Source organism: Stegodyphus dumicola, chromosome 2, assembly GCF_044657685.1.
Source record: "Stegodyphus dumicola isolate Sdum_Otavi_A_Nest chromosome 2, ASM4465768v1".
In the NCBI taxonomy this organism is placed as follows: domain Eukaryota; kingdom Metazoa; phylum Arthropoda; class Arachnida; order Araneae; family Eresidae; genus Stegodyphus; species Stegodyphus dumicola.
Genome location: NC_140769.1, coordinates 26969798 through 26991084, shown reverse-complemented (window position 1 = coordinate 26991084; position 21287 = coordinate 26969798). Strand labels below are relative to the sequence as shown.

Below are 21287 nucleotides of genomic sequence, written 5' to 3'. Positions count from 1 at the left end.
ATGGTGGGTTCGAAACCCGCTCGTGGAGTTATTTTTAAAATTCAGGGAAAATAATATTAAATTGAATAAAAATTAATTAAAGGTAATTAAAATATGACAAATTAAATAATTAAAATACTTATTAAAAAGAGTAAATAATTAAAAATAATAAATTACATGCAGCATGAATATGTTTGAAGTGATGTGATTCCAAACATGTGGTTCACACGTTGCCACAAAAAATAAAAGCTTTGAAAAGATCGTTGCCACACCATAAAACGAAACTCAACACGATTACGTCATCCCATCCATCTACGTCACTTCCGATTATCACGTGATCCAAGATGGCGGTGGCGGCACATCAAGGACATACCCCCTGTTGCGTTATCTATTGTTCTCTTGCGTAATCTATTGTTCTATTACGTCATGGCGGCATCCTTTTGCCGCATATAGTGGGGGGTATACTACTAATAGGGGATCATTGATTGGCTCAATAGTATTGAAATTGTTTTTCAAACTGGTCTTGAAGTAACTGAAGGTTGATAGCAAGTAAGGACAACTCATTTTCAGGTTCGCTTATCATTTGTTTCACATTCGCGAAATTTACGACTTCATCTGCAGATGTAATATTCGCAAAAAACAATTCAGCTTTAAATGACTTTAACAGACCCTATCATTAAAGCTATTTGTTTACCTTTCCCCTGCACCTCCAAGTTTATATAATTCAGAATCTCAATTGTACCTGTGAGAAAACTTAAATCTACCAGACAGCGAAAGTCTTATAGTTTACAAAATTTTGAGTTTTAGTTTTCAGATAATTTTTTATTTCTTCAGTTAAGTTTACGAATCTTGCAAGAACTGAGCCAACGTACTTCAAACCTTCATGATTTTCTTGTAGGGTCTTTGAAAGGCAGTGTTGTAAGGAAGCTACTCGAATAAAGTTTACTATTTTTGTGACTAAATATTTTTATGACGTGATCGACGTTAATATTCTACCACGCAAAATTTGCTGGTGGATGATGCAGTGATACGACATAAAGTTTGGAAAGGACTTATCTTTCTTCCAGAGGGCAGTATTACTAACTAATATTACCATTACATGAATATTGCCAACCATTGCTGGTGCTCCATCAGTATCCATTGCCCACAGCCTGTGCAAAGACGGTTACAAGCGAAAACATCGCAAACGAAAACGTCGCAGAGAAAACAACGCAAAGCGAAAACTTCGTCATACAAAACATCGTGGGAGAAAAGAAAGCAAGGAGAAACATCGCAGCTCTAAAATATCGTTGTACAAAGCATCGTCGTCGAAAATAAAGCGGTTCAAAAACTTCGCAGTTTAAAAACATCGTCGTCGAAAATATCGTGGTAAAAATAAAGTGCCTACAAATCATCGCATGATGATAACATCACAGGCATGTGTTTTTTTAGGCTTTAAAAGTTATAAATGCGTAACGCAAAATGATTTGTAAGGACGAAAAAGCATGAGGAATATTTTTATTTTTACATTTTTGAATTAACTAATAAATTTTATCGGAAAATTTCGAAAGATGCTTGAGCATCCAAAAGCTGAAAATGAGTAGAAAATTAATGCTACTTCTAGAAGTTAGCATAATTTTATAATATAATGATTAATTAAAGAATTTTAATAAACCTCATACAGTTACTCATCTTCCTTTTTCTAAGCTTTCTTAAACTATGTTTTTCATGAAAATTTACCAATGAAACTTCACAAAAAAGGTTAATTAATTAATGACCTTTATTAGTTAACTGTTAAAGTTCGAAATTCTATTACCTGCTATACTTGGAATTATTTTTTACTCATTTTCAAGCTCTGAATGCTAAAAGTTTCTTTTTATTTTTCCAGCAAAAACTTATTATTTAATTCAAAATGTAAAATATAGAAGTAAAAATATTCCTCATTCCTTCTTTCGCTCACAAATCATTATGCGAATTTTTAAAGCCTGAAAACACATATATGTGACTTTTTCGTCATGCGATGATTTGTAGGTGCTTTATTCCTTACCACGATGTTTTTGACGACGATGTTTTTACACTGCGAAGTTTTTAAATAGCTTTATTGACGACGACGATGTTTTGTACCACGATGTTTTAGAACTGCGATGTTTTCTCTTTGCTTTCTTTTCTCCCACGATGTTTTACACCACGACGTTTTCGCCTTGCGTTGTTTTCTCCGCGACGTTTTCGTCTGCGATGTATTTGCCACGATGTTTTTGGCAGACACCGCAAAGACATATGTATCGACTTTGCATATGCTGTAAATATGTTGTAATGTCCACATCCCCAGTTCTTTTTTTTCATAGGTAACATTTTAATTTAAATTACGTCCAAGGGGGCTTTTTTTTTAACATTTTGTGTGTGTTACCTTTTTTTATTAAATATCATGTTCTTTGCACTTAAACCACAAAATTCAGTTCAATAGCAATGTCTCAAAATAATTTTTAAATGAGCCTATCTTTAGAAATTCCGATACACAGTTCCGCGCGTTGGAGATAAAAAGGACCCCCCTCCCGTAGAGTATTGCCATTGCTCGTTTTGAAATCCTTGAGTTTGTTAATCAAAAATTCGTTAAAGTTTTACAAAACATGAAATCGATAATAAAACAAATTCCAAATTTCAAATTTGGTCTTCCACATGCCCATATTCGTAGGAGGATTACGTCATTCAAAATTCGATGTTTCCCGTTGTTTTATCACAATATACATACATTTATGGAGGTTTTTCATTATTTAATATTTTCAAATATAATGCAGGACTGTAACATTTGGTGGCAACAGTTTGAAAAGTGAAACGGATATTTATAGTGATTCAATGCAAAATCGCAGAACGAAAACAACAGTCCTTCGGGAACAAAGCCCCTTTGGACTTTAATATATATATATATTCCGATTACCTGAATCTATAAAACAAAGAAACAGTGAAATAAAATTAAATACAACAGGAACTGACAGGTGCTTGGCCTTTCCTATATTCTGAGAGCAGCGAAGCAGAGAGAATAGACAGCAGAGAAGAATAGACAAACTTCTTAATTTTGGGTAGTGGATGTTTGTATACGCGACTACGCGACACGAACTAAGAAATGCGCATTCGCCGCTGACAGGATTTAATAAGCTTTTTTTACCTTCTAATCTTTAAAAATAAATTCCTTTTTCAGTATAGTAAATTGAAAGAATGCGCTTCGTATTTCGCCTTAAAGAAGCTCTGATCTTACTTCATTTAATTCCTATCGTAGTCGTGTAAACGCATATAAGTAGTGAAAGAATTCAGAAACTTGCCCATCTTAAGAGAATAAATATTGCAGCTGTTCGAAGCATAGATCAGAATATTTTAGTTCGAGTATGAATAGACTAAAAATATCATTTTGATGTGTGCTACGTGGTTAATTGCGTAGGAAGTCTAGCTAGGTTCCAGAAGATACACTGGTGTGCAAAAATTAAGGACGAAGTCGAAAAATTAGCATATCAGCTGAACGAAGAGGCAGAGCGGACAGAAAGACCAATCGGGAGATTAAGTAAGGTAATGTACGGTAGCACATGCGCAGATATGCAGGTAGACGTAATGGGGGAGTGTCTGAGTAGTATAAAGCATGTTGTCGGTGTAAGATCAGTATTTCTGGCAAAGAGATTGCATGCCGTATAGCAGTTAAAATCACACCGAGTTGCTGCCTCAGCGAGAAATGGCGAATAATCAAACTGTTAGACGACATCTGGATGCTTTTACCCGAGGTCCAATCATTGGGAAGTTGGAGGAAAGCCGCAGTGTGACAAGTGCGGCTGCAGAGTTCGGAATTGCTCACAGCATCGTTTCGCGACTTTGGAGACAATTTCAAACTACAGGAACAGCTATCCGGGGGTTTAGTAGTAGTCGTCCACGAGGAACTACACCCGCAAATAACCAGTATATTGCCTTACAGGCCAGAAGAAACAGGCGGCAGACAGCGGGAGAAACCGCTTGACACACGACACAGGCGACTGGACGACCGATATCGCGTTTTACCGTGGCCAGAAGACTGCACGGTGGTGGTCTGTTTGCACGACGCCCTGTACGGTGTGTACCTCTAACGCCTGCCCATCGGAGAAGGCGTTCTCTGTGGTGCCAGGAACACCGGAATTGGAGAGACAATGAATGGGGACGAGTACTCTTTACAGATGAGAGCAGATTCAGTCTGAGTAGCGATTCTCATCGCATACTCATCTGGAGAGAGCGGGAAAGTCGCAATCATCCCTCGAACATCATTGAAAGGGACAGGTATGGAGGTGGCGGTGTTCTCGTTTGGGGAGGCATCATGCTTGGTAGTCGTACAGACCTTCACATCTTCGACGCAGATTCAGTCAACGGGACCCGTTATTGTAACGAGATTCTTCGTCCATATGTGCGTCTTTTTAGAGGCGCTATGGGTCCGCAGTTCCTTTTCATGGACGACAATGCACCATGTCATCGCACAGTAGCTGCCGAACAGCTCTTAGAGAGTGAGGATATTGAACGTATGGATTGGCCGGCACGATCTCCGGACCTCAATCCCATCGAGCATGTATGGGATTTTCTAGGCAGACGCTTGGCAGCTCGTACCTTACCACCAGTAACGATTCCGGAGCTTCGATTGGCGCTGCAAGACGAATGGGCAGCAATGCCTCTACAACTCATTGACACCCTCATTCTCAGCATGGGCAGACGCTATGAAACCTGCCTAGCAGTCAGGGAAGATCATATCCCCTATTAAAGACCGGATGTTTCTTGCTGGACACCCATCACAGGGATGTTTCGGCCCTCAGTTGCATTGCGCTCCATGCTACTTTTTCAATAAAGCTTCTTTTTATCCCTCTGATTTCTCTTTTAGTAAGTGTTGCTTACATTACTCATGTCCTTACGTATTGGGGATCTTACGGTATTAAATGTGTTGATTTGGAAAGCTTTTGTACAAAGTTATATTGAAAAAACCGTCTCGTCCTTAATTTTTGCACACCAGTGTATATAAATCAATACCTGCACTAGAAAAGTTCAGAATATTTTATGTAAAATTTATTATCACATAAATTAATATAAAATCCCAAAATTATTTTCGAACACCTTGTGGATCTAAACTAATATTTCCAAGAAACCTCAAGAGTTTATAGATAATGGCTCAGTCAACGGGCTTGTCGATTCATCATCGCAGGAGCTTGTTTTGCCTCTGTAGTAGTGCATTTGACGAAATACCCTGTGACAGATTGGTTGAATAATGACATCATTATAGAGGCACATTCCAATAAAAAGTAAGAGAAATCCAACTAACTGCAAATAATGGAACTCTTGCCATGTGAAAAACAGACAGAATATCCATACAACAAATGCTCTAGCACTATCCAAAACCATTCGGGTTGTAGCACTCAGTTCCTTGGTTATACTTAATCCAGCAAAATTACCGATGCCAGTACCTATAATAGTTCCTAAGGGGAAAAATAGAAGAAATTTAAACCAATAACTTTATGTTTAAGTAATATAAAAAGTTAGTACTTACTAGAATTAAATTACAAACTGCAAATATCTAAAATGAGCATTGGATTTTGGAAATCATTAACATAAAGCAAACCTTGCGCAATATATATATAGTAAAATGCGTTTTTCTTATACTATATAATCCATAAAGTGCAAAGTGCGCAGGGTTTCTCTCATATGCAACATGAATGCGAGCGAATCTCCCTTAAGAAGACAAACCCTTCACGAAAGCATCAAGCATCCTTTCCCTTAAAGAAATAGACCGTCTTTGCCGTAATTTAATAAGTCCTCGTTTTATGAAATTTCGCTTTTATTAAGCATCTAAATGAGTACCTTTCGATAAGCGAAAGAAATGTGAAGATTTCCCTTTTCATCATCATCATCATTATCGATATTGCCGGCATATTGCTGCTTTTACGCAATGTTTCCGGCTCATGATACATATGCCCAAAGGGCGCATGACGGTAGAAAGCAGTGACAATTGAAAGGAGGCATCAGTAGTGCGAAGAGGGGGTGACAGCATGACATCACAAGTCTATTAAAACACACAGACGAAGCTCAGAACCAGGAGAGGCAAAACAGGGTGAAAATCAGACTTGTTCTGTTGTTCATGATAGGTACATGTCATGATAAGGTAATACTAAAAAGCAGAAGCATATACAATTTATTAGAATGAAAAAATACATACAAATAAAAGAAAAGAGTAAAATAAAATATGGCAAAAGTCTATATACATATATACAGCGACGTTGCACTCGTGAAAAGTTACGTAGGAAAGTTCGAATCTCGAGCGGTGAAGGCCGCAAGTGGTCGAATACGTGCGTCTTCTGCAAAAATCTGATAATCAAACACTTTGAAGTGTTTCATATGAGGACAATTTTTTGCTTTTTCAAAGAATTTTCTATTAATTTTATGAAGAAACTCTTCAACTCTGTCAATACGTAGGTCTCTATGTAAGGTCTCATTTGAAACGTAAAAGTGCGCATTAGTAATTATTCTGAGAAGTTTGTTTTGCGTAATTTGGAGTTTTTTCATGTCGCTTTGAGTGTAGGTCGTCCAGGCAGGTGATGCGTAACAGAAAATTGGTCGGATGATTGCAGTATAGATGTGACGTTTCCTTTTGAGATCAAGTCTAGAGTTTTTACCTATTAGAGGGAGGAGATTATTGATAGTATAGGAGGTCTTCCATTTAATGCTGTGAATGTGGTCTTTCCAGGTGAATCTGTGATTCAAAACTATACCAAGATAAGTAGCCTTTTTAACAAGTGGCACTTCTTCATTAAAGATATTAATTTTTTTGTCTAAAGGGATTCGGGAATGTCTCTTACCAATGATAATCAATTGGGATTTTTGTCCGTTAATTGCAATTCTCCATTTAGTGCACCATTCTTCTATGGCTGGAATTTTTTCTTGAAGTTTTGTCAGTGCATGATCTTGATTATGTGACTTCACGGCAAGGGCGGTGTCATCTGCATAACATCCGAGGTACGTATTGAGATCAGAACTATTGGGTAAGTCATAAACATAAAAGAGATACAGAATTGGGCCAAGAATAGATCCTTGAGCTACCCCGGCTTTCAGATATTTGGTCTCAGAGTGTTCATAACCAAAGTTTACAAAGAATTTGCGGTTTCGTATGAAAGAGTTAATCAGTAAGATGAGGTCTCTACTGAAATCAAGTGTGATGAGCTTGAAAATGAGCCCCTCATGCCAGACGCGGTCGAAAGCTTTCGCCACGTCTAGCATGAGTAAGGCGACGCTTTGATGTCTAAATAAAGCAGATCCAATAAATTCACACAGACGAACAAGTTGTTTTGTCGTGGAGAGATTTTTACGGAAGCCAAATTGTTCCATTGGGAGCTTATCCATATGCGGTTCAATTCTTTTATAAATGACCCGTTCGAAAATCTTACCAAGTCCTGGGAGTAGACTTATCGGACGGTATCCTTCCGGTTTGGTGGCATCTTTTCCCGGCTTTGAAGAAGAATGTAGAAGAATGACTTTAGCCTTTTTCCATTTTTCGGGAAAGTAGTTATTTTCTAGGCAGGCATTGAGAATGCTGACATATCGTGTAATAGTATTTCCCTTTTACGAAAATGAATATATATATATATAATTCAGTTCTTTTTTTTTTTTCCCCTTTTTCCTCTCTTTTTTCCTCTCTCTCTCTCTCTCTTTTTTTTTTTTTTTTTTTTTTTTTTGAGTGTTTGTGTGTGTGTGTAGAACTATTAGTTTTTTCAAAATAGGGAACACAACAATTCTGTTATACCCTCTTCGAGGTCCAACCATGGATCTTCCGAAAGGTAGCTCTGTGTGCTACAAGTTACACCACAAGAGCACGCACTATGGAAGGAAATAATTCTTTATAGTTTTATGCAGTGACTGCAAAACGTGTGACTTATACAGCATATGAATTTAATTCAATTTTTACAACATGTTTTAACTGCCTACGAAAAACTGTAAGGCAAGGGGTATACTATAAGTAATACTATCTTAATTTCAAACCTGTCGCAACAGGGAAGAGTACGATAAAATTTCAGCTTTGCATACAGTCAAAGAGGCATCGAAACTGTAGATACGGTGATCTTATGGAAGTAGCGATGAGGTAATAAATAAGACCCATTTTTTTTCCTTCCACCGCAGAGGTTTTTGTGTTCCTCTCTATCGTATCTTCTATCAAGGCCCTCCTTAGTAATGTAAATTTCGAGCTCGGGAAAAGAATTTATTTCGGCGTTCTATCGCTTTCCCCGAAGAATCAAAAACTGTGAAATCCTGTAAGGACTCTTTGCAAAAGATATATTAGTGCATAATTTAGAATTAAAGTGTAGTATTTTACAATCAAACTATGGTCTATTTTTTATTCCTATGAGTTCAAAGAATTTCTGGAAGGAAGGGCTTGGAAAGCTCAAAGACTTTTGCACGTAAATTAGTGGTAATTGCTTTTTGCTTTACACTATTTCGACTTACGAAATGTTTCCCAGAAGCAAGAATTCTACTTTTGTAAAGCGTGGAAAACCCTTATCTGAACCTTTTCACGTAGTTTAAACGGAAGCAACGAAAACAATATATTCCTATTTAATAATTTAGAAAATGCGAGACCGGACATATGTGTATTAAAAGATACCCTGTAAAAGAATTAAAATATAATTTCTCACCTGTAAAAGCCAGAGTTACTTGCCAGCTATTTGACATCTGAATAAAGCCATCTAGGGCGTCTTCCATTCTTCCATAAGGATTATTAAAGATACTTTTTCCAACTTTAATGTAATACATAGGCACCAATAGTACTGATACGATAGCGAAAGCAAACAAACCTGTAAAATATGAAAAGAAATTTTTTTATCATGTTTAAATTTACAATTTTATATTTTGTTGAAATTCTTCCTTTTTCTGTCCGATGGAGTCAATTTTTCTTTTATTATTTATCGTCTGTCGCCGACTAGGTCACATGACAGGCGGCGGCAGAGAAAGAATGTAATAACTCTTTAGTTTGTCTTGAGTGTGACTCTTGAAACGATCTGTTCTTGGCCACATAGCGGTAATCAGTAATTATAATAATTGTTCTTGATAAAACTAATCTTGGCCCTATGATGGGGAAAATTTCGTGTTTTGAATAATGTACATAGGCACTTCATTAAATATTTCTGTCTTTCAACTGGAAGTTCTTATTATCGAGTTGAGTCTTTACGTGAAAATGCATATATTGACTCTTGACATACTCGTATATTCTCGATTAAATTGATGCTCTCCCAACTCGTGAATAAAAGAGAATCGTGAATCGTGATCATAACGTTCAAATTGATACATTTAAATCTTAAAATCTATAATATTTTTTATATTTGTGTAAGAAAACATACCAAACGAAATTTTCTGCGTGATCTTAATAAAGTGAAAATCTTTAATTTTTTAAAAAAGAATTCGATATGTTTTCTGCCACTATTTGTCTGTTTGTATCGAAGCAAACAAATCTTGATGCACATCTTATGAGTTATTACTATCTAACATTATTTTCTAATTATTAGTTAATCATAATATATACCTCCTTAAGTATGGTGTTATAGTTTAAAAACAGATTAATCATGTAAATTGCATACAGGCATAGTATTTTACCCTAGTCTTTTTAATCTACGAGTTCCATAAACACCGATAAAATAAGCAGTTATCTTTTAATAACTCTCTCGAAAAAAAGAAAAAAAAAACCTTAATTAATTCGTGTATACCAAAAGCTTCATATGCAATAAATATTATTTTTATTTTAAGACTGTTTTATTTTCCTTTTATGATCATTTATTAATATTTTTAAGTAAATATATATATATATCAAAGCGCGAAGCTGGAAACGATTGCATTGCAATATACATTCAGTGCAGTGAAATAATATTATCTAGTAAAAATCGTTTTTGAACGTTAGAAATTTCCAGAGTCATTCATTTTTAGGCCATTACTTTACGTTACTTCATAAGGAAATATACCATTTTATCCTGAATGATGTGGTGTATGAGTGGTTAGTACATCCAACCAGCAACTGGAAAATCCTCGATTCAAATTGGTGTTGACTAATGCTCACTTGTCTGACGCATAGTCAGCCCAAGCCCTCGAAATTCCTTGTAATAAGGAGCCCAATATTACTCCTGTCGTTGGCAATAGCCTTTACCACCAACCTCTCGAGAGGAGTTTTGGCTAGCCGTATATTTAAAGTGCCCCATGCCGCACAGATACCATATATTTACAAACAACCATACGCTCTCCGGGATTCGAACCCGGGCCGCTCGGCACGGAAGTCAGCGACGCTAACCACTGTATCAGTTTGGTGCACGATTCAAATAGAAAAGGCATAGCTCATTTTCACTTTTCTTGCTCCGAAATTCAGAACAGTTTCTATAGTTTTACTCATTTCAATTTCATTTCATTCAAGGCATTTATCGTCCATGTGCTCTGCTGAATGCTCTCCTTTTTCAATATTTATAAAATCTTCAAGTGGGCCTTAAACAGCCACTTTTCAGACTACTGCCCTTCGGAGGAGCAAAAGATCCTTAACTTCTTAATTTAAACAGCGGCTACTTAGCCAACTGAGCAATTTGAAAGCAATAGTAGCATTTACATGAGTTTAATTTTAGTAATATATGTAACTTGTATGATTAAAAATTTATTTAGCTGTCAATCTCTATAAGATATCTAACAGGTCATTTTTATGAATCGTTCGTTGTACGCACTATCCGTTATAATAAATAAAGGAGGTTACTAACGTCATGTGCTACGTCACACGTGTGTCCCGAATAAACATTTGGTTAATTTTTTCAGAGTCTCTTTACAACAAAATTTTCAGTTAGCAAAATAATTGTTTTATACCAATCGTATTTTGAAGCTAATTTTTAAATTTAAAAATAAGCACTTTTAACTCTAACTTAAAACGCTTTTGTGGCTCACAACTATTGTCGAAATCGTGTAATTATACGATGATATAATGAATAGGGATTGAAAAAGTATTACCGTTTAAAAATCAGAGGCTTTTGTGTGTTACTGCTGAATGTAAAAAAAAAAAAAAAAAAAAAAAAAAAATTGAAGAAAATCAAAGCAAATATACACACCAACCTTCCCATCCAATACTCTCTAATGCAGAAATGTCGTATTTTGTTACAAATTTTTCCTCTAAAACCATTTGAGTCGCAACAATAATTTGTGCCAATACAATCAGAAGGTCACCTAAACGAAAGACACAAATATCACACTTTTAGAACTTTAGAACTTTTAGATCACTTTTTTTATGATCACTTTTAGAACACATTAAATCAAAAGCAAATTTAGTTTTTATTAATGAGCCTGCTTTATTCTATAACTCAGAAGATTACACCATGCCATAAAAAGAAGTATTTTAGATAATATCTACAATCATATTATATCTTTTAAATCCTAAGGAAATTTTATTTGTGTGCTGCTGAAGTACAGAAATTTATCAAAAGCCAATGACCTATTGTTATTAATATGCATTGTGTATTTAAACATAACTCCAGCAGCACGTAGACAGAATATAACAAACAAAATGTTTACCATTCATCCGCAAACTAACATATGTGACTTCTTGCGGTTTACAGTTAATAGAAGGGCGGGATTAAAATATATAAATGATTTTATAGCTATAAGATATTTCTCCCTCCTTCCGACATGCCTTCGTGGTGTAACAGTTAGCACACTCGGCGCGTATTCGAGAGGTCCAAATTCGAGCCCCGATGAAGGCACTTCTGATTTTTCACGTCTCCGGTTTCAAAAATATCCTAATGACTCTATAGTGGCGCCCGAATTAAAAGGTAGTGGATAACGATCTTTCAAACCAGGATTTTGTGATTGGATTTCTTGATACCAAGTCGCCCTTTAAAAGCGGATGTATATAAGGTATTTCTCCATCCTTCTGGCATGGCTCCGTGGTGTAATGGTTAGCACACTCGGCGCGTATTCGAGAAGTCCAGATTGGAGTCTCGGCGAAGGCATTGTTTATTTTGCACGTCTCCTGCTTCCAAAATAACCTAATGACTCTACACAGCAATAAAATTAAATCATTTTTCGAAATTAATATTTTCATGTTTCATTCTTTCAATCAAACTTTTTTCGCAACCTTGAACAAAAAATTAAAAGTATAATCAGTTGTATATTCTATTTATTAGAAACGAATGAACCCAAATCGGAATCCAAATACTGAAAGATTCTCGAAGTCCTTAAATCCTTCAAATAAAAGCATGAAAAGAAAAAAGGAAGAAGAAAAAAAATGAGGAGAGAAAAACCTCTTAATATTAAAAGTTTGTAATTAAAGCAAAATATGTTACCATAACATGAGTTACCTGAAACATCCAAAAGTCAACATGCCATTATACAAATTTTAGATACTGCTAGAAACATTGCCTATCTTATAAACAGAAGTATCGAGACGATTCGAGAATTAGTTTGAATAATTTTCTAGAAAACGTACTGCTCCGTTTATTCTTAAAAATATTGACAGATTTCCCTAACTGGCATAATGAAACAATTTACAATGTAAGGGAATTCGAATGAATATTGCTGATAAAAGGACCACTGAATGAAACAATCCGTTTCTTTTAATGAACTGCGTTCCTCAATTCAAGAAGCAAATTCAAGGTTCAACGCAGACTTGCTCTCAAGCGTACCTGAATACATGCCTGCGTTCAATAATTCTGTGTTCAAGGTTATTCGATTTGTCCCTAATTTTTATCGCATAATATATAATTATTATACTAATAGTTATTAGTTGTAAGCAAATTAACTACAATATTTTTTTTTAAATCTAAAATAAAATAATCTTATATGTGGACACCACGTGACTTCCTTGTACGGCGTATTAAATTATACACATTTTTGCTGCACATAATTTAAATTTATTCCCTCGAATTTCATTACAGATATATTTCTCATCGAATCAGTTCAGTTCTTCGTACTTCACTGCAAGGCAAAAATACGTAAAATTCAATCTTCATTAAAAATTGTAAAATTCCGGAAAAAAAATAAAACATCAAATACAGATAAAACAGCTTAAAAAAGAATTTTTACATCTAAAGTTAGAATTTCTAAGCGAAATGAACAACGGGTAGAAAGACAAATTTTAAAGTTATTTCAAAAATTTTTCACAAAATTTAAAATTAGCTTCTGCACTGGGTAAAAAGACACTCAGGTTGATGTACCATCTATTTTACCAACAGTTTCACACAATTTACTGTTCTGCTAAGAGTTCCGTATGTAAACGAATGGCAGCCACGTTAGACCTAGCGCTTTTTAAACTTTTAAATTGTTGGTAATTCTACAACTATTGCATGCAGATAAACTAAAGGCATAAAAGCCTTAACCGAAACATAAGTACAACAATATTTAATCACTTTTAAAGCAAAAAATTCACACTTTACCAACGTATTAGGGATGCATAGTTTACCAACATATAAGAATTTAAAATTCTGAGTTCACCGAGTCGGGTAACAGTGTGAATGTATATATATATAAGAAAAATAAAGAGTATATAAAAGATAAAATTTAAATTAGCAGCGTAAATTAACTTCCCTTCTCTACTACTTAATTTCCCTACCTACTTCTTCTAAAAACAATAATCTCTTTTGGCACTGCGTCATTTTGAGATTAATTTAATTAAATTACTAAAAATTATTTTAATCACAGATTTATAGAAGTTCATTAGTGAATTAATTCTTTTATTATTAATTTTCAACTGTGAAAAAAAGCTGCTCACATGTAAACGTATTTTCAAGCAAAGCGATTATTCTTAGTGCTAAAATTCATTATTTTGCTAATTTATTTTTTTTATTTTTGACAAGTACAAGCAAAGTTCCTAAAATCTGCATCTTCAAATCTTTGAATAAGATTTATAGCATAGGGTCAATTAATTAGCTCTATATAAAAATTTTCTTTTGCGTTATTCGTGCTCGTTCTTAATGGAAATGAAAATAATCTAAACACGAATTAAACACAACAAATCTATAGCCGATATATCTTCGCGGGCCGCATAAAATTGCTTTGGCGCCACATGTGGTCCTGATATGGACGCCACATGTGATCCAGATGACTGCATTGAGACCGCTGGTTTAGTACATTGCACGTAGCTTTGAACTCAAGAGTATGGCTCAGCAATTTTTCCTAACCTAGTTTTTATATCAGCTACATCTTCCTACTTAATGGTGCTGACTCCTGCTATTACAAAAGCACACAAGGCATTAGTAATATTTTTATCAGCATCAAGCAAAACTTTTACATAATACTGTCATTAGAATAGAAAGGATTATACAAGCATAATCCTTAATACGATGACTCTGGATTTCTTATAAGAATGCGATATACAGGAATCTAACAATTTGTAATAGAGAGATTAAGAATGAAATAAATATTTTATAATATCGCAAATCGTATGATTATATTAAGTATTTACAAAAAATATGAATTAAAAGTATACTTGCCTGTTATTATGCCATTTAAGCTAGCATTGTGCTCTGAGCCTGGATTGGAGCTAAAATCATCAGATATACCAACACAAAGCAAGCCGAAAATAACGATAAATATTCCTACCCATTCACAAACTCTCAGATGTCTTTCTAAAAATGCTACCGATAATAGTCCAGTGAACACAATTACGGCACCTAAAATAAATGAATAGTAAGGTGTAATAAATGCAAAAATAATATGAATACAGCGAAATACAAAAAGGCATTTATAAAATGAAATTACTTCGCAACATTTGGTAGCTTGAAGCGTGTATGAAGGTGAGTCCAACATTCATAATAGACGTTGCTGTCACGTCACATAAAGCAGGCAGAAGAAAGATCATAGGATTGAATCTTTGAGAATGTATACTCGGCACTCCTTCAGGGTTTTCCTTTTTTTTCCTCTGCATGCACAAGAAAATCTTAAAAGCAATGAGGCATGATAATTCGCCCAAAAACATTCCAGCAGCCTAAAAACGTTTAAAATATATTTTAACTTATTTCAGTTAACATTTCAGAATAGTTTATAATGAATCATCTCCTCTTTTTAAAATATGTGTACAGTTTTGCTATCAATGTCAGAAAGAATATTAAATCTTTCAAATGCAATAAAGTCTGGGACGAATATACCTAGAATAACAATGAACCAAAGACAATAAGGATTTATTACAATATGTTTCGAGATAAAAAAAAGGAATCAAATTTAAATGCAATTTTGAAATTAAATCACGCAGGCATCTCCATCAACGGACACTCCGTTTAGAGGTTCCTCAATTCCCATATCTTCGAAGCAAGAAACTAGCGTACTCTCAATTTACCGAACACTAATTCATTACTGAATTAATGAAACATATACAACGAACTATCAATTCCCATGAGTGTCCACCGACGGAAGGTTTGACTACTTTTGTATATCTTCAAAAATATACAAAATAAAAGAGAAAAATTTGAAAAAAATTGAATAAATTGTTTTTAATTCTGAATTAATCTCAAAGTAAGACTTTGGTAAGACTTTAACTTTGATCTTATGTAGGATTAGCTTACCTTATTTATTACAAATATGTTGATAAGAACTAAACATAAACAACTGTAAGAATAAATATTTCTTTGCACTTTAAGGGTAAACATTTACCTGTAAGAATGAATGATTAAATTTTGCAAGATCTCCAGCTCTATTCACAGAGGAAAGCCTATCATCCCATCTAATAATGGAAGAGAAAAATCTTAAGAAAAATTTTCCATTATACTTTAAAGGGAATTTTATGAACAAAAAACGTAAGATAATTTCCAAAATACTTAAATGTTTAATGTTTATTCGCCTTAAGGATAGAAAAAAAAAAAAAAAAAAAAAAAAAAAAAAGCTCATTTAAAAATTTATTAAAGCAGTTAATAGTGGCATCAGCATGTTGCAATGAATCATCCCTTTGAAAGTGCTGCTTTCCTCAGTTCCTAAGGAAACTGCTTGCTTTGGTATAATGAGAAACTTTTACTGTTCAATGCAAATCCAGTGCGTGAGTACGTTTTTGAATAGCAAAACAAAAAATAAATAAAGAAAATAATAACTTCTGATTTGTGTTTCAGAAAGTTTTTAGCAAGTCTAAAAAATATGCTTTCCTGGTAGGCATTCTTAGAAAATCAATAATAGTTGTAACGAAATATTAGTACATATATATACAGATAGATAGAGAGACATCAGATGGGCAATAAGCAATGCTATACTGACTTGATTTCCAAATATTCATTTCCCAGTTTTCTCCTTTCTTTTGATGAAAATCTGCCCATAAAAGTGTTAATATTGTAGCAAATACTATTTCAAATGTCATTTCAATCGAAGATTAAAATAAAAATAAAATTTTGCTAATTTCGTTTAATTATGATATTAATAATTTTAGTCAATTAGAATATTTTAAAAAAATGAACGCAAATTTTCCACAGGCTTCTAAACTTTCCATTTTCAAAATTGTTGTCTCTGTTAAAGAAGTGTTAAATTTCGGTACTTTTTTTAACACGGGGGGGGATATCTACTGCTTAATCCTTAACAACATTAAATTAAAACTAGTACAGTATAAAGTCTTTAATACGGACGTCCGTAATTCGGAATGATCTATAATCCGGACCTCAAAGCTACAAACTTCCTGCGCATAATGCGTTTAAACATGCGCATAATACGTTTACACATGCGCGTTTAATGTATAACGGACGGTATAAGCTAGGCTAAAATTATCTAATTTTCTATTTCAGTTAATGTTGCAGATTGCGTTGTTCCTTAATCTTCTAACTGGATCCGGCTTATTATTTTTTGAAGACTCTTAGAGCAATTTTATAAAAAGTACGCTTGAACTTTCGATTATGTCGAAAAGAGTTTCTGATTCTGGAGCTGCCAAAAGATCTACAAAGTGAAAGCATATTTCGATGTCCATCAAACAAAAAGTGGAATTGCTGCAAAAAATGGATAAAGGCATGAAGAAAGTTACAGAGAGGTTAGTGAAAACGAAAAAATTTCGATTGACTAATTAGTCGGTATTCTCGACACAGCAATTACAGGACTTAAACAGCGGAACTTTGTAACTGAGCGAGAATTTATAGAATTAAAGAGAAAGGATTAGCACATAAAACGAAGCAACTTAAAAAACTTACATTGAAAGAAATATTTAATAAAATAAACAAATAAATATTAAGTTTTTTTTTTTTTTTTTTTTTTTTTTTTTTTTAAATTTTGTTACCTTTTAGATCATAATTGCTCTTTATTTCATAAATTACGGTTTCATATTTCTAATTTTATAATTTCTGCATGCCATCTTACCAGATTAAAATTGATGATATATAATCCGGAAAAAACCCCTAATCTGGAATCGCCGAAGTCCCGACGAGTCCGGATTAAAGATTTTGTACTGTATATCGTTTATTTCCAACTTTAATTCGAAAGAAGAGATAACTGTACGGGGCAGACAATACGATTCCGGACAGTGTTATCTTCCAAAGCAGATAATAGTGTCATGAGCAAATGTGGTCTCGTAAAACCACAGAATTCTTAAAAACTCGGCTGCAAAGATATTCTTAAGATACTATGAACTTGAAGTACTCAGTTCCTGTATAACTTTTGGCTTTTGATCATTGTATGTACCGCCAAATATTTACATTATTCTATATTTATGTCGTAAGAAATCATTTGAGATTTTAATCATGGCCCCAAAAAATACGCCATTCCTCAATGTTATCTTTACATGTCAAATCAATGTCAGTTTTTGTTTAAATTAGAAAGAAGCAGTAAAATGTCTTATGAAACTATCATGTTGATTTTACTTTTGCTCTTTTTAATTACCAAAATGGTTATTTAAGATGTAATTCATCAGCCTTGAATTTAATATACGTATCTCTGTTTCAAATAGATTTCTGAAACATTAATTTAGTCTCTATTCCTGAAATTAACTCAGAATCTAATTTTCCTTCTTTTCATAGTTTTTAATAACACACAACGAATTCAATTTTATATATTTTACGGATGAAAACAATTTTTATGTGAATTTCTCTTCGCGTGAACGTCTTGCATTTTTCTAAACTAAAACTGTTCTTTCCTTGTACTATATGGGCTTCCATATAAAATGCTTCTTCTTACTTAGAAATTCGGTTACTAAGCAGCAGCTACTGAAAGAGATTTTTCAAATTTAATTATAATCAATGTTTTCCAAAATATTTTCTCTTATTTAAAATAGTCACTGGTATCTTACCACTTCATTCTGTTTGCTTCAAAATTGTCTTTATTCTTCATAAGTTTTGGTTTCAAATCTCTCTCTCTTTTTTTTTTTTTTTTTTTTTTTTTCGTACTTCAATGTGTTATGATCTTACACTATATTGTAATTCTTGGGAAATACTTATGACATTGTGGTTTAATAAGCATTAAAGAAAGGTAGCTATGAAAATTTGCATTAAAGATCAGGATTTTTATTCTAAATTATTAAATTAATCAATTATCAGTCACCATTAGTTTTTCTCTCGGGAACGTTGGATCATTCTTTCCCTAAACATGCCTAAAAGCACTTTCAGTTGTTAAAATATATAATAGCTTCCTTTGAAACCTCCCACATTCGATAACCTTGATAGTGTCAGTCAAAAATAAACTTATCAGACACAAAATCTATCACACCAACCCCGCCCCCAGTTTTTATCCTTTAATAAAAATAGAAGAAAACACTTGAAAATAAACTGACCAGTACCGCTTTGATTACATTACTTAAAATTATTTGCTTCAAATATTAAACCAGTATTAAATCAATTTATTTAATTAAACGTTAAAATATAATATATAATTATTTTTGAAAGAAATTCATTTATATACTAAAAACATCAAATTAGAGTTATAAATGATTAAGATTTTATTTCGTTTTTGTTATTTTAATAGCTTGAGATCAAAATTTGAAATCTTTAATACATGCATTAACGTTTTCAAAGACTAGTGTGTATTAGGAAAATATTATTTTCTTACTTCGTGGCTAAAGTACTTATGGAACCTGCGACAAGCATTAATAATGCTAAACTTCTTTCGTATGTTGTCCACGGCATTATGCACTAATCTCTCTGTAATTAAATTATTGTACTATTATCTTAAAGATAATAGAAGAATCTTACTAACATTTTAATCTATATTAACAATCATTCTCATACTGATTGCAAATCGGTTCTTCTGGTAAAAATCTTGCCTCAGTATGTTACGAATGATACCCCTAACTTCAACAGCTTTCAGTCGCCAAAATGTTTTATCCTCGCCAATGTATCTGACAGACAAATAATGACGCTAGAAAAGCCTATGAAATAAACTATGGAAGTTTCATTGAAATCCTTCCAGATGTTTTAGTATAATTGAAAAACGATACCCTGAATCTATGAAGCGATTAAAAATTTTATCTTTTAAGCTAAAAATGTATTTTATGTTAGGCTAAATGGATCGTAAAAATAATGAAATTTTAATTAAAATGCGTCTAAATATATTTTCCATGCCTTATTTTTCATATGAATTCGAAATATGTTTTAAAAAGTGAAAAATACTGCAATTCTCCAAGTATGAGAAACGCTGTAAACGATATATATAAGTAATAAAAACTTCCCCTCTTTCGCCCTAACTCATAGAAGAGAGGACTAAATGAGGATTTTTCAGAGTTATATAATAGCATTTTTTAAATTGTTAGAACGTTTGTTGCAAATCTAAGGGTATTCCCCATATGTAACGTGTATTCGAGCCAGTTTCCCTCCACGAAGGCATTCCTGAGGCAAATAGCCCTCGAGGCTTTACCATAATCACACAAATGAATTCGGTTGCAAATGTAAGCCTTGTACTAAAAAAACCTGCATAAAGTCATTGCAAAAGTTCTAAAAATAAAAAAAAACATGTTTATATTTGAGCCAAATGGATCGATATATAAACGTTTCTGGTTTCATCTCAGTTAACAAAGCGCCAAATAGTCGAACTCTAAAAAATGCTGCCTCATGCCGTATATCAAGCTAATGATCTCTATAGCCATTCGCCTGGCAATTTCCGAAAATGATATTTCATTTTTTGAAAAAGGTACTTGCAAGCTTTGTTTACAGGTTAGCTGCACATACTTACGTATAAGAATATATGTATAAGAAGAATATCAGCTGTTTCGAAAATCGAATTCTGTCAAAAGAAATTATACATTTAAAGAGTCTTTAAAGAGCATTAAGTACACGGGTCTCAGAATTTTTCCATAATAAAAGAAACTTATCTGTATGTCTGTTCATACCTAGAAGTGTTCAATATGAGATCCGTTATTCATTCACAATCTTTCTTTTCTACCAATTTGTCACGCTTTTTTTTTAAATTATATCCCATTTATTCCCCACTTGCCAATGTAACGTTTTATTTATAACTGATTATACAAAATTCTTCAAATTTCATATATAGCTGCACTAAAATCATCTATTTTATGTACAAAATTCGTAACAGTAAGTTATAATGAATAATAAAGAACCAATTTAACGTAAAACATTGCAGATTTGTTTTGTTATCGCCACTTTGATTTCCTGACATCCATAACGTTTATCTTAATATCATCGTTAGTAAACGTTTCTGATATTCCGTTCCCTTTTATCTCTTCATTATCCCCATGTTTCAGCTCAATTTTCTCCGTTTTTCCCAATATTTAACGTGCAGTTTAATATCTTAGAACAGTCTTATTAGCCTATAATGTCATAAAATCTTTAAATTTGTCGTCTGATTTTTCTACAGTGTCTCACAAAAGTGATGGGACACTTGTGCTTTACAAAAGGAAACTGTAGTAAAATAAATTTAAAAAACATGTAAAATTTTTTGGGAGTGTGTTTCATACTTAAATTTAGTAACAATTATTACATAGCATATATTTTCTCAAAACATTAAAATATTAATTTAATAAAAATACAATTGTTTAGAACGGAGCAAAAAATGGCTCACATAAGTGATGGGACACTTACTTTTCCATCAAATATTTATCCAAAAATTTTACTTTTTAAAAGGTTTTAATATTTTGTTGGATTTCCTTTTACTTTTAAAATGTGATTTAATCTTCTTGGGATGGATTCGACTAATCTTTTTGGGATTTCTGGAGTGATTTTACCCCATTCTTCTTGAAGCACCGATTTTAATTGTTTTGAAGAAATGGTATGTTTGCGAATTCTTGATTCCAATTCTTGCCAAATATTCTGTATGTGATTTAAGTCTGGAGATTGTAGTGGTGTTTTTATTATTTCAGGACAGTTATACAGCAGCCAGAGTCTAATGTTCAAAGCAGTGTGCTTGGGGTCATTGTCCTGGTAGAATTTAAAATCTTT

General features: G+C 33.3%; 1 protein-coding gene across 1 annotated transcript; it reads right to left on the bottom strand.

The window, feature by feature from the left end:
• Positions 1-4993: 4993 nt before the first annotated feature.
• On the bottom strand, positions 4994-19134 carry LOC118205654 (solute carrier family 35 member F6-like). The gene is made up of 7 exons (XM_035377941.2): positions 18946-19134; positions 15595-15664; positions 14707-14932; positions 14439-14618; positions 11068-11178; positions 8631-8789; positions 4994-5426 (listed from the first exon to the last, which is right to left on the bottom strand). The coding sequence occupies exons 1-7, from the start codon at positions 19020-19022 to the stop codon at positions 5101-5103; spliced, it is 1149 nt and encodes a 382-aa protein (XP_035233832.1). The 5' UTR covers positions 19023-19134; the 3' UTR covers positions 4994-5100.
• Positions 19135-21287: the final 2153 nt, after the last annotated feature.